General features: G+C 40.8%; 1 protein-coding gene across 3 annotated transcripts in view; it reads left to right on the top strand.

The window, feature by feature from the left end:
* SERGEF (secretion regulating guanine nucleotide exchange factor) overlaps positions 1-14225 on the top strand; it is a 261315-nt gene that overhangs the window by 48152 nt on the left and 198938 nt on the right. For all 3 annotated transcript variants that reach the window (XM_034770209.1, XM_034770207.1, XM_034770208.1), the window contains exon 9: positions 13003-13169. In XM_034770209.1, coding sequence (XP_034626100.1) covers positions 13003-13169 — 167 coding nt within the window. The remainder of the gene's footprint in view (positions 1-13002; positions 13170-14225) is intronic.

Here is a 14225-nt window from a genome sequence, read left to right as displayed (position 1 = left end):
TTTGCTATTAGACCAGACCCCTGGACACTACTTGTGTATTCCAACCACGTATTACTGTGCAGATGCTGTATTCTGTTGTCCAATTCTTGGTACCTTTAGAGTGTGATTCTGCAAGATGCTGAGGCATCCTGCCCACCAACAGTAGTTGAGGCTGCTCAGCAATTTCCAGGATTGATTGCTTAAGGAGTTCAACTTCCCCATGTTACTTATTTCTCTTGATATCCTAACTCTCCCCATTTTTCATTTTAAAAAAATGTAAGCAACCCCAACCCCAGATGTGTTTGCAGTAAATTTTCTGTCTTACATGTCTGTGCGTGGGGCCTGATATAGTAAAAGCCTCTGCAAATGGCCCCCCTTCTATGTTCATTCTAACAAGCTTTAATCGTAAGCTACAGGAAGAAGGCAGAGCCAGAAAATGCATAACTCCCTCCTCTCATCTCCAGCCTGAGTTGAAGTCCCTCTTGTTTTTGTCTCAGCTTTCTTCCTGCTGCAAATCTTATTCTTATGGGGGAATTCTGTGTCAAAAAATTAAAAATTCTGTGCACAATATTTTAAAATTCTGCATATTTTATTGGTCCAAATAACACTATATAAGCATGCCAGTTTCAATTATTTTGGTAATTTATTTAAAAATACCTGTCAGCAACTATGTCTGTAACAATACAGACACACACAAAAAAAATTCCCCCAGGAGTAGAGAGTTAAAGAAACCCCTACGACAACCCAGTTCATGTTTCTCTGCCCCCCAGAGCCCAGCTGGAGTGCCAGACATCCACATCCCCTCCCCCCCAGAGCTTGCTGTGGGGTGTCCCCCTGCTCAGATACCCGAACCCCCTACCCCTCAGAGCTAGGGTGACCAGACAGCAAGTGTGGAAAAATCGGGACAGAGGGTGGAGGGTAATAAGAGCCTATATAAGAAAAAGCCCCAAATATTGGGACTGTCCCTATAAAATCAGGACATCTGGTCACCCTACTCAGAGCCTAGCTGCAGCCTCCCTCCTGCAGCCCAGACACCAAAAGAGGCTGGAGATGAGGTGGACTGAGTGAGGGAGGGAGTCTCAAGTAAAATGGGTTGTATGGAAGAAAGCACAGAACTGAGAGCAGAAGAAGGGCATGAAGGTATAAATATAGAATGTCATTAACAGTGTGTGACTCATCCTGCCATAGTAGCATAGTGCTGAATTTATTTGCAGAAGTACGCAGAACAGTAAACCTCTGGTAATACTATAATGCATTTGCAAATAGAGCTTTTCCATAGCTGGTTAATGTTTTATGCATCTTTGCATTTTAGCGGCATCGCTAAATAGCACTTTGATTTTTTTTCTCCCTACTTTTCATTAGGATACAGTTGTTTTTAGATGAAAAGTCAAGCCCTCTATTGAACCTTGAGTGCTGCAATTTTGTTTGCTGGGGTAGAGATGAGTGAGATTTGTTTTTAATTATGTAACTAAATTTAGGCAGCAATCTGCATTTTAAGACATTGCTAATAAAAGTCTACAAATGAGAGATGCATCATAGTTAGAATTTAAAATGAGCCGGCGCACAGCTGGTGAGGCAGAGTCGTGTCTCTAATCAGGAGGCAAGAGAGATGAAAGGGCATTTTTTCAGTTTGAAAATGAATGCAAGGAATGATAGGTGGCTTAACATAACCCCCTGATGGCGCTGTTTCTGATGGGATGGCAGAGTTCAGAAACAACCATATGTACTGGAGGGAAGCCCACATTTCAGTCTATCAGTGACAATAGTTCTCCTCTAACTAGATTTTTGAATGAAAAGGTTTCATTTTAATTTCTTCAAATGTAGTTCTTCTGGTTTGCCCATAGCCTCATCTGATACTTAAGGTTACAGTGTCTTCTCAGAAAAATCCAGCCTCACCGTATCTTCTGCAGATTCTTGCCCAGTCCAGCAAAGCACGTAAGCACACGTTCAACTTCAAGCATGTGAATAGCCCCCTTGACTGAATACAAGTATTGTCCATCTTGAGTGTTCAGACAGTGTAAATGTGGAGGCAAAGAGACAAACATTTATCTGGTTTTATTTTTTTAATAATGGGACAATCTATGGAGGCTGTTCAAAGCTTCTTAAAGGTTTGGAATGTTAGTTGCAGTCCTGACAGAGATGGCTCAGTGGACAGAGTGCAGGTGAAATTATCAGAGCTGCACAGTAATTAGCATGATACACTGAATTTATCATATGATGTTGCCAATTATCACCATCCTGTTATCTGGTATGGTAATTTGACATGTTAATTCAGGGCTCTCTTCAGCACTACTTAGCTATTGCAAAACTCTCATTGAAGTATAATGCTTTAATAAAGTAAAAGGGAGGTTGCCAGAATAAGGAGTGCTGAATTTTGTGCCCTTAACCTTTCTATAGGAATCTGTGCTAAAGTCTTCAACTTGGGGAATATTTGTTTTCCTTTTTAGGGTGATGTGCAACCCTGGAACCTAACAGTCCACCTGTGTTAGTCTTTTCTGCCCCATATGATGAATTCCATTGAATAACATTTATTTTCTCTAAATGAGATACAATTTTTCAACAGGAAAAGCTGAAATTTCAAGGTTCTAGAGCAGTGAAGACAGGGGTTCTGGAACAATTTGTATACTGGGGGTGCTGAGAGCCATTGAACCAAACTGTAAACCCTGTGTATGATGGAAATGACTTCTGCACCCCCTAGTTCCAGCATCTTTGTATGAAGAGGGAGATATAATGAAAAGCAGTCTATTGCTCTGAGTTGATTTTACTGAAGAGGCATTAGTAGATACATATGTCTGTGTTTTGTGTGCAATTTTTTAATGGATAAATTTAAGGCATTATAAATAAAATACAAAAAAGGTACTGGAAACATACCCAACTATATAAAATATGCAGAAGAACACCAAGAGGGATGTGGATCATAGAAAGAATTAATATGAAACTTAGAGGCTAACCACAGATTCAAAATGGACCTCTTGAATTGTTGCATAAGAACCTGTGAATTTTCATGAGACAGAGATGTAAAAAAGAATTTTATATAAAGATCCCTATCGTAACTTTGACCAAATAAAGTTCTACCATTCACTGACTATTCAGCGATTACAGGTAATGTTACTTTAAATGCATCCATGAGTTGTAATAAAGAACCTAGAATATTAACTATTTTCATACATCATTTATTGGATAGAATTTATGAACAAATAGCGAGTGTCTAGTTCTTGAATTTTGGGTATTATTAGATTAATGGATCCCAAAGCCAGAAAGGACCATTGTGATTATCTAGTCTGACATTCTGTATAACACGGGTCATAGAACTTCCCCAAAATAATTTCTGGAGCATGTCTTTTAGAAAAACACCCAATCTTCATGTAAAAATTGTCACTGATAAAAAAAAATCCACCACAAGCCTTAGTAAATTGTTCCAATGTTTAATTACACTCCCTGTCAAAAATGTATGCCTTAGTTCTGGTCTGAATTTGTCTAGCTTTGACTTCCAACCATTTGATTGTGTTATACCTTTCTGTGCTAGACTGAAAAGCCCATTATAGACTGTAATCAAGTCACCTCATAACCTTCTTTTGGTTTAGCTAAATAGGTAGACTCAAAGAGATCAATCACTATAACACAAGTTTTCTAATCCTTTTGTTGTTCTTCTCTGAACACCCTCCAATCTGTCAACTTCCTTCTTGAGTGCTGGACACAGCATTCCAGCAGTGGTTGCACCAATGATAAATTCAGAGGTAAAATAACTCTCTACTCCTGCTCAAGATTACTGTTTGTGTCCCATGATAACATTAATTCTTTTGGCCATAGCATCACACTGGGAGCTCATGTTCAGCTGATTATTCACAACAACTCCCAAGTCTTTTTCAGATTCACTGCTTCCCAGGATTGAATCCCCCATTATGTTAATATGGCCTGCATTCTTTGTTCCCAGATGTAGATGTTTACATTGAGTCATATTAAAACACATATTATTTGCTTGTGCCCAGTTTACCATGTGATCCAGATTGCCCTGAATTAGTGACCTGTCCTCTTCATTATTTACCACTCCCCAAATTTTTGTGTCATCTGCAAACTTTATCAGTGATGACTTTGTGTTTTTCCAGGTTATTGATAAAAATGTTAAATAGTGCAGGGCCAAGAACCGATGCCTGTCAGACCCCGCTGGAAACACACCCAATCGATGACGATTCCCCATTTACAATTACATATTGAGACCTTTCAGTTAGCCAGTTTTTAATCCATTAATGTGTGCCATGTTAATTGTTTCTGTCATTCTAGTTTTTTAATCAACATGTGTAGTACCAAGTCAAATGCCTTACAGAAATCTAAGTATATTATATTAACACTAATGACTTTATCAACCCAACTTGTAATGTCATAAAAATAATTTGACAGGAGCTATTTTCCATAAAATCATGTTGATTTGTATTAATTCCGTTACCTTCCTTTAATTCTTTTTTTATTATGAGTCCCATATCAGCTGCTCCATTATCTTGCCCGGGATCAATGTCAGGCTGACAGGCCTAAAATTACCCAGGTCATCCTGTTTACCCTTTTAAAAAATTGACACAACATAAACTTTCTTCCAGTCTTCTGGAACTTACCCAGTGCTTCTAGACTTATTGACAATCAACATTAATGGTCCAGTGAGCTCCTCAGCCAGCTCTTTTAAAACTTTTGGATGCAAGTTATCTGGACCTGCTGATTTAAAATATGTCTAACTTTAGTAGCTTCTGTTTAACATCCTCTAGAGATACTAGTGCAGGGTCGGCAACCTTCGGCACATGGCCCATCAGGGCAATCTGCTGGCGGGCTGCAAGAAATTCTGTTTACATTGACCGTTCGCAGGCACGGCCCCCCACAGCTTGCAGTGGCTGCGGTTTGCCATTCCTGGCCAATGGGAGCTGCGGGAAGTGGTGACCAGCATGTCCCTGCAGTCTGCGCCGCTTCAAGCCCCCTCACCATATAAGACTGTCATCTGTTTTTTCTCTAAATATAGAACAGAAATATTTATTCAGCACTTCTGCCATTTCTGTATTATTATTGATAATTCTGCCATTTCTACCTAGTAACGGACCAATACCATTGTCAGGATTTTGTTTATTTCCAATCTTTTTTAAAAAACTCCTTCTTATTGTCTTTAACTCTGCTGACCATAGATTTTTCCTTGGGTCCCTTTGTTTCCCTTATCAATTTTATACTGTTGCAAACTTCTGAGTTATATACATTCATTCCTTTCTTCCATTTGCTATATATTATTATTTTAATTTTTTATAGCTGCCGTCATTTCCCCTCTAAACCAGCACAGCCTTCTTTCTTGATTGTGGCTTTTTGTGTGTCTAGTAAGATGTTCTTAAATATAGTTAAGAGGGATGTCAAGATAGTTGACCGTAATGTAATCATGATGTAATTTTAAAATAGTGACAACTATAACTTCAGACAAAAATAAATCTGAAGTGATGTGGAAGAAACAAATCAACATATTTACTAAAATTCTTATCTGTTCTTTAAAAATGGGTCAGTTTCAAGACCAAAATCTCTTCAGCCATATGGACTGTTCCAGTACAACTATAAATAGTCATAGTTGTACCTGAACAGTCCATATGGCTGAATAAATTGATTAGGAAATGGCTAAGAAAGAAAAATAACATACTTTACATTCCTGACAGCATAATAAGTAAGCATAGTGAAGTGTACAATGTCAGACAGAAATGTAGAAGTATTATAAGCAATACCATTAGACATGCTCAACGCCATAGACTTTGGGAGTTGGATTTCCGTTTTCTTTCATGGTGGCAGTGTATTTGAAGGAAGATATAAAGTAAATCTAGAGGAGCTTTCATGAGGTTGAACTGCAGATTTAAAAGTGAGGTCTCAACATGTTTAAGTGAGTCCCTGTTCAGCAAAGCACTTAAGGGATTTTCTGATTATGAACTGTTGTATCGGGGGCTATCAGCTTTAAGAATAGGAGAAAATCAACTAATTCCATTTGACTGAGATAAAGGAAGGCAGATTTCTACTGATACATAAAACACTACGAATAATGTAATATTAATTTCAACATGGACCAGATAAAAGCATACATGAAAACGGTAAAAACAAGTTATCTGGACTGTTGGTTTGGATATTAGTTTCACTTAAAACATGACACCCTAAAGTTACACAATTAAGCCCATTGTTTCTGACTTGGGATTCAGTCCTGCAAGCTGATGAGCAGTCTGTCCTAATCCAATGCATGTGCTTAACTTTAAGCACATGTATAATTCTACTGATGTCAGTGGAACGACTCACATGTTCATAGTTAAGCATGAGCTTAAATTGCTTTCATGGATTGGGGTCAGAATGCTGAGCACCTTGCAGGATCAAGCTCTTACTAAACACTGTCAGTGTTTGGTTAGAGGGGGAAAGGACTTCCAGCATGGTGTTCTGTGTCCCATCCCACAAATTTCCGGATTGTCTTCTATGTGCTAAGTCTTTTTATCTTGTCTGTTCTTGAACATCAAGATCTGATGCCTTAGCAACCCACCTTGTTAAATGTACTCCATTGTCTAATTGACTCACTGCTAGAAGTGTTTTCTTAACTTGTAATTAAAAATTGTCCTTTTCTAATTTTAGATCAATATTCCTTGTTATGTCACCTTTAATTCTAAAGTAATTCATCCCTCAGCCTCTTATTCTATGTGACTAATATAATATGTATTTTTAGGCCATTATTAAATACCCTCTATGTTATAGGTGACATAATAGCAATGTCTCTTGTTAAGAGTGCCTAACACTTTCCATCATAACGCAATGCTTATAACTTTGGCAGACTTTAACCTTTCGGGCTGGAATTTTCCATGCTTTGTGTCTGACTCAGGTTGAATTTTTTTTGTTGCTATGAAATGTTGATCAATATTCTATAGAGAACATACTGTATATAGTAATCTAATGCAGTTCACATGGTAGCAACATTCTGCAGTAAAATTGTCAACCAATGGGGGGGTTGTGACTGTGGGAGACAGAATGTTCTTAGGCTCTGAAGCGGGATTATGGAACTCAGTCCCATAAAAGGTAAGTAGAAGGCATCTTTCAGTCTTGAGAGACCATGGATATCTGCCCCTGAGAAGTAAAGAATTTATTCAGCTGGTTTTATGACAGCTGTGGCTGAAGAGCCCCACTTGAGAGAGACAATCTCTGCCGCATCTGTCACATTTAAAGATGATGTTTCGACCCTTTGGGCTCTGCCTTCTGCAAACTCTTTTCTCCTCTGCTAAGCTGGGCAGATTCCTCTCATAACTCCGGAGACCTTTGCTAAGCTCTTGTCTCCAAAGTCTGTGGTCTTGAGTATGACCTTCCCAGTTGTCCACATCCGTGTCCATTTCTTTGAGGTCTCGCACACATCCTTGAAACACAATTTTGGGTGTCCTTTGGGTCTTTTCCCAGATGCCAATTCACCATAGAGGATGTTCTTTGGGATGTGCCCCAGCATTCATTCAGCACACATGCCCAAGCCAGCGGAGACATCTCTGTTTAAGGAGTGTTTGCATGCTGGGTATGCTGGGCCGCTTGAGCACCTCAGTGTTGGTGACTGTCCCTCCAGGAGATGCCAAAGATTCGACGAAGGCAATGCATCTGGAAGCTGTTGAGCCTCTTTTCCTGATGAGAGTATCAGGTCCATGTCTCGCTCCCATACAAAAGCGTGCTGATAACACACGCACAATACACACAGATCTTTGTGTGTCCTGTCAGTTTGTTGTTTTGCCATCTCCTCTTGCTCAGTCTAGACATTGTTGTGGTGGGTTTTCCAGTGCGGATGTTGAATTCCATTTCAAGTGAAAGGCTGACTGCATTCACCACTTCAAGTTCATAGTTGTTGTTCTTGATGGAAGGTACTTCCTCAACATTATGTTAATCTTTTTTTAGGCTTTTGGAAAACTGTCTATAAGGTTTTGGAGATGAGCTTCTGTATGGGTTGTCACTGCTGCGTCATCAGCAAAAAGGAGGTGTTGGATAAGGGCCTCCTGAGTCTTGGTTTTCGATCTGAGCCTTGCAAGACTGAATAGCTTTCCATCAGATCTTGTGTGCAAGTAGGTTCCCTCAGTTGAGAAACCAAAAGCTAGTTTCAGTAGCCAAGAGAAGATGACCCTAAACAGAGTTGGGGCAAGTACACAGCCTTGCTTAACTCCGCTACGAATCTAGAAAGCTTCAGAGACTGAGCCGTTGTATTGAACTGTGCCATACATATTTTCATGGAAGGATCGAATCGTGCTTAAGAGCTTGGGGGGAGGGGAGAGACATCAAAGCACAAATAGTCTGCTTCTACTGACAAGATCAAAAGCCTTTGTGAGGTTGATGAAGGCTAAGTAGAGGGGCTTTTTTTGTTCTCTGCATGTCTCTTGCAGTTTTCTCAGTGAGAAGATCATGTAGATAGTAGGCCTTTCAGCTCTGAAGCCATATTGTGATTCAGAATAGATTCTGTCTGCAAGGGTCTGAAGTCTGTTCAGGACAACGCGGGCAAAGGCTTTCCCCATAATACTAAGAAGGGAAATGCCATGATAGTTGTTACAGTCGGTCCTGTCACCCTTGTTTTTATAGAGAGTGATGATGTTGGCGTCTCTCATTTCTTGTGGTATTTCACCTTTTTTCCAGCACAGGCAGAGCAACTCATGAAGATGTTGCAGTAGAATAGATTTTCCGCATTTTATGACTTCTGACAATATGCAGTCTTTTCCAGGGGCCTTTTCATTGGGGAGGCCATCTGTGGCAAGGCTAAGCTCCTCGACAGTTGGTTCATCATTGAGTTGGTTCATAATAGGCAAACTTTCGATGGCGTTGATGGCTGCATCTGTAACAATATTTTCACGAGAGTAAAGCTCAGAGTAGTGTTCTACCCAGTGATACATCTGCTTGGTATAGTCGTTGATTGTTTCCCCTGTTGTTGATTTCAATGGGGCTGTTTTCTTTGAAGTTGGACCCAAGGCTTTCTTGATCCCATCATGCATGTTTCTGAGATTGCCTGCATCAGCTGCTACTTGGTTGCTTTTGCATAAGTGCAGCCTATAGTAATTGGTGCAGCGTCGAACAGTTTGTTGTACCTTGGTTCTTGCCATTCTCAGCGCTTGTAAGGTTTTTTCATTTGGGTCTCTCTTGTAGTTGATTTGGACTGTGCGTTTGGCTTCCAAGACTGGGGTTAACACATTGGGATATGTGCCAAGCCAGTCATTGGTCTTGTTTTCCTTTTTCCCAAAGATAGACAGACAGCTGTATTGTAGATTGTGTTCTTCAGTTGCTCCCACTTCAGCTGGGCGCTTGTGGCACAATCACTGGAGTCAAGGGCTTGTTGTAGTATGTTCTTGTTCTGCTGTGACTTTTCTTAGTCCGCAATGGCACTGATGTTGGTACAAGGGCATCCTTTTACTTTAGATCTATGTATTTTCTTTGGTTTAAGTCTGACCTTACTGCATAGCAGAGAGTGGTCTGTGTCGCAATCAGCACTTTGATAACTGTGATAATGAGGACAGTGTTAAGGTTGGTACGCCTTGTGATGATAAGATCCAGTTGGTGCCAGTGGCCAGATCTGGGATGTTTCCAAGATGCTCTGAAGCGGGGCTATGGAACTCATTCCCATAAAAGATAAGACTGACTTAGAATTAACCACTTTCAGAACTAAGATGAAGAGAATTGGGTGCCTAACTGACTTTTGTGCCTTTGAAAATCTTCCTGTAAATGCAGAACTAGTTTGGTTGACTTAGTTTTCCTTTAATAAGTTCTGCACACACTCACACAAATAACCCCCTGTAAACTAATCAAGCTGTTTCCCCTACAGGTGGGAATGAGAGAAGGAATTGTTGTTGTTCCAATTTGTATTTTTAAATACTCTGTCATGCTTAGATATTATGGTGATGTGGGTCATATAAATAAGGCTAAGATTTTGTCATGGTTATTTTTAGTAAAAGTCACAGACAGGTCACTGGCAATAAACAAAAATTCATGGAAGCCCATGACCTGCCCCTGACTTTTACTAAAATTAAGTGTGACAAAGTGAAGAAGAAGGGGTGTCCAGCACTCACTGCTGCTGCAGCTCTGGGGTCCCCCTGCTGCTGGCCAGGGCAGCTGAGAGTGCTGGGGTCCTCCCTGCTGCCCATGGTGGCTGGGAACTGCGGGACCCACCCGTCACTTGCTGCAACTGAAGCAGAAAATGTCATGGAGGTCTCTGGAAGTCATGGATTCCGTGACCTCTGTCACATAATCAGGGCCGGCCCCAGGGTTTTGGCCGCCCCAAGCAGCCAAAACAAAACAAACAAACAAAAAGCTGCGATCGCGATCTGCGGCGGCAATTCGGCGGGAGGTCCTTCGCTCCCAGGCGGAGTGAGGGACTGTCCACCGAATTGCCGCCGAATACCTGGATGTGCGGCCCCTCTCTGGAGCAGCTGCCCCAAGCACTTGCTTGACAAGCTGGTGCCTGGAGCCGGCCCTGCACATAATCTTAGCCTCACATAAAAGTAACCAGATGTTTAGACAGAGCTAGTCCTACTTTCTCTGCTTTGTAAAGCACAGTGAGATCTGTGGATAAAAAGCACTTTCTAAGAACTAAATATTGTTGTTGTTCTTCCTCTCTATGGTCAACATTCCTGCAAACACATCTTTGCTTAAGTCTCGTTGACGCTACTCGCAGTAGCAGAGTTTAAGCAGGTGTGTGTTTGTAGAATCAGGGCATTTGCGACCAGTCCTGCAGGTAATAGCATGTGGGTGAAAGGCTCTGCCCTTGCTTAGCCCCATTACAGTGAATGGGACTCTGCGTGGGGAACAGTAGTCCACCTGTGTACTGTCAATTGTAGGATCAGAGCCTAAATCCAGGTCTATACTTAAAGTTTTTACCAGTATAATAATGGTTCGGGATGGTTTTTTTTTTTAAATGAGATTTTTATATCGGCAAAAGCCCTATTGTAGACGCAGTTGTACAAAAAGTGCTTTTGCTGGTGTAGCTGATTTTGTTTGGGGGAACGGGTATAAGCTGTACTTGCAAAAGCCGGTATAACCTGTGTCTTCACTAGGAGGGTTTGCCCATATAGATTTGCTGGTATACCTAGACCAGCAAAACTTTTCTAGTGTAGACTAGCCCTCAGTATCAGATTGTTTATTAGGATATACCATATGTTTAAAAATATACTTGCTAAAAATGTTTCAGGTATGTATCAAAGCAGCCGTACAGTAGGGATTCTCTTTGTCTTACCAACAGACTTTACATTTTTTCCTAGAATGATCTAATATGATCTGGACTTGCCCCTGTTAACTTTCTTGCATCCTTCAGCCTATTTAGGAAAAGGCAAACAGGTTTCAGTCTTGACAAGCATGCTTACTATAAACCCACTGTGATGGGTTGTCTCCCCTGGTGTGCAGTCTGGGAGCTGTGGGAACTGCTGTGCCCCTTAATCCACCAGCTTTGCTGGTCTAACTCACATTGCTTTGTTGGTGATTCCAGCGAGCCTCTTCAGGCCCTGTTATCACCCAACATGATAGCTGGTGGCGCCACACACCCACACTGCGCTACCTGAGTGCTTTACCTAAGCTACTGAAAGACAGGCAGGAGGCAACAGCCAATTTCCCAGCTCCTCCAACTTGTACCCTTGCTGGAGTATAAACCCAAACTTATACCGTCTTGCACTGCATAGGGATCTGTACTGTGTTAGGTCATTAACACAGGGGAGGGTTAGCTGTGAGGAGGGATATCTCAGTGGTTTGAGCATTGGCCTGCTAAACACAGGGTTGTGAGTTCAATCCTTGAGGGGGCCTCTTCCACAAATACAAGTTAACCTAACATTTAAGTCACAGAAGTGATGGCACCTGTACCAAGGTTTAGATCAAATATGTACAGGGTATTATGCTAAAATGTAAACCAAGGGAACAGTTAACTTGAATACAGGGTCAAATCAGTGACAGCTCAATCCAACACTGATCTTTGTCTCAGATACAGACTTTCCAAGGGCAAGCTTCTTTTGAAAGAAGGCTTAATTCCCTAGCATGAAGTGTATAAATTTGCCCAGGCAAACATATACTAGTGAAAATTCATGCAGAAAATTCATACAGCTGGGGCAAAATCAGTACTTGGTCCTGCTAGTGAAGGCAGGGGGCTGGACTCGATGACCTTTTGGGGTCCCTTCCAGTTCTATGAGATATGTATATCTCCATATATTATTATTATTATAAAGTTCACCTTCCTCTTGATGTGGGAAAGATATGCAACAGCCTTTGCTCACAGAGCTGAGATTTTCCCCAGACACTTCACTTAAAGGCACACTGGTCCTGCTAGCCAGAATCTTGTCTTCCAGCAGTGGCCAATGCCAGGTGGCTTCGGAGGGAATGAACAGAACAGGCAATCATTGGGTGATCCATCCCCTGTTGTCCACTCTCAGCTTCAGGCAATCAGAGGCTAGGGACACCCAGAGCATGTTGTGGCACCATTCCCCCATTATTAGTTACCATGCAGAAGAAACCATTATTCTGCAGCTAACAGAAATTTGTGGCAGAAGGTATCTTCTCCGAAGAAGACATAAACCTTATGTTAAATACAGGGACACAGGATGTCTCTGTGCCAGATACTGGGACAGAAGGAAAATCTCTTGGAATTTAATGTTAGCTATTTTATGTGTGTCTCTCTTAAAACAAAACAAAAAGGTTTCTTTTGTAAAACAAATACTTATGAAAATTCTATACAGCACATCTAGAGGATGCAGATTTACTGAGACAATCGCATGTACAATCCATGCCTCATTAGACATGGCATTTTTGTTTGAAAACTAAATGCTGAAGTTTGGGTAAATTGCAATGAGTTTCTCAGCTACATTTTAATACCTTTTCTCCCCTCATGCTCCAAAGAGTAAGTAGATTCCTCACTTTTTCACTGTTGTGTTCTCTGAGCTTTTAGGTAGGGGGCAGTAAACAGTACATAGAGTCGGCTGTTCTAGTTTTGAAATTAGCGTTCCAAACATTGTCTGGCTGTAATGGAGAAATAACCCATAACTATGTATTTGTATTTAGAAACTGGCAAGGTCTTCACGTGGGGTAGAGCAGACTATGGGCAACTCGGAAGGAGTGCGGTGGTTCACGATGGACAAAGACAGGAGGTGCAGAGATCATCTGAACAGCATTTGGAGCAGTTGTCTAATGTGCCAGTTTCAGTGCCTTGCCTCGCTGGAGCATCTCAGGTAAGGGAAAAATGTGTCCTTTTTTCAGCTTTAGAATTTCCCCTCTTTGCACAAGTCAAGATGCTCAGAATGATCTCCTGAAAAAACTTTCTTCAAAATGAAGCAAAAACAGCCCTTCCCTCCCACTCAAGTACTCCAAATTTAAATTGATTCAATTATTTGTAATTCTTAAATAATCATTGTGTTCTGAAGCAAGTTTGTTCTTGGTAGAAGCAGTGAGTGAGGGATTGGAGTTTTCATTAGCAAAAAGATTGCTTTAGGTTTGGTATCTTCTTTAGATGTCGAATTTGAAGAGGAAGTAGTTGCCGCTGTAATACTGTGTAACAGATTAGGTATGTTGCTTTCTTCTGAAGAAATCTGAATATGCTACAGTTTAACCTATGATCTTCCCGCACTTCACACTGTGTTGCTCATATTGAGTTTCACTCTTAAGGCAGTAGTGTGTTTAGTTTTGAAATGAGAAACAACCTTCCTTTAATGGGCAGCTGAATCCAGAAGGGACAAATAAATTAGTATAACTGGAAAAAATGAAGTTACACAGTATGACAAGTAGACTGTCATTTGAATGGAATTGAAGATCTCTAAGCACATGATTTATAGTCCCTTGACATCATTGGAAAGACTCCCATTAACTTTAGTGGGCTATAGATCAGGCCCTAAATGCTAGAGAATTTCTCAGAGGTTGGACGTAAATACCATCAACGAGGACTTTTGAAAAGAGTAGTAGACTTATTTTTGATGAAACTGAATAGTCAAACTTACAGGAGTCAGAGTTAAACTGTTAACAAAGAAAGAGCTTGGAAAATTTGACACTGTTTAAGGAGCACGTTGGTGCTGCAGCCACTGAAATAGGAAGATTAGGCGGAAAACTAGCCTTCTATACTAAATCTCGAAATTCCTGGAAATGATTAAGTCCCGTAGAACAAAAGCTGGAGCTATTGTTAAACATGAAAATCTTGGTAATAGCCAATATCTTCAGTAGCATTACCATTTTAGAATAATGAGAGTTTTTCCAGTAATGACTGTCACGGTCCCCAAAGTAACTGCACCCCTTCA

This window comes from Trachemys scripta, chromosome 4 (assembly GCF_013100865.1).
Source record: "Trachemys scripta elegans isolate TJP31775 chromosome 4, CAS_Tse_1.0, whole genome shotgun sequence".
In the NCBI taxonomy this organism is placed as follows: Eukaryota; Metazoa; Chordata; order Testudines; family Emydidae; genus Trachemys; species Trachemys scripta.
This window is presented reverse-complemented; position numbering and strand designations above follow the sequence as displayed.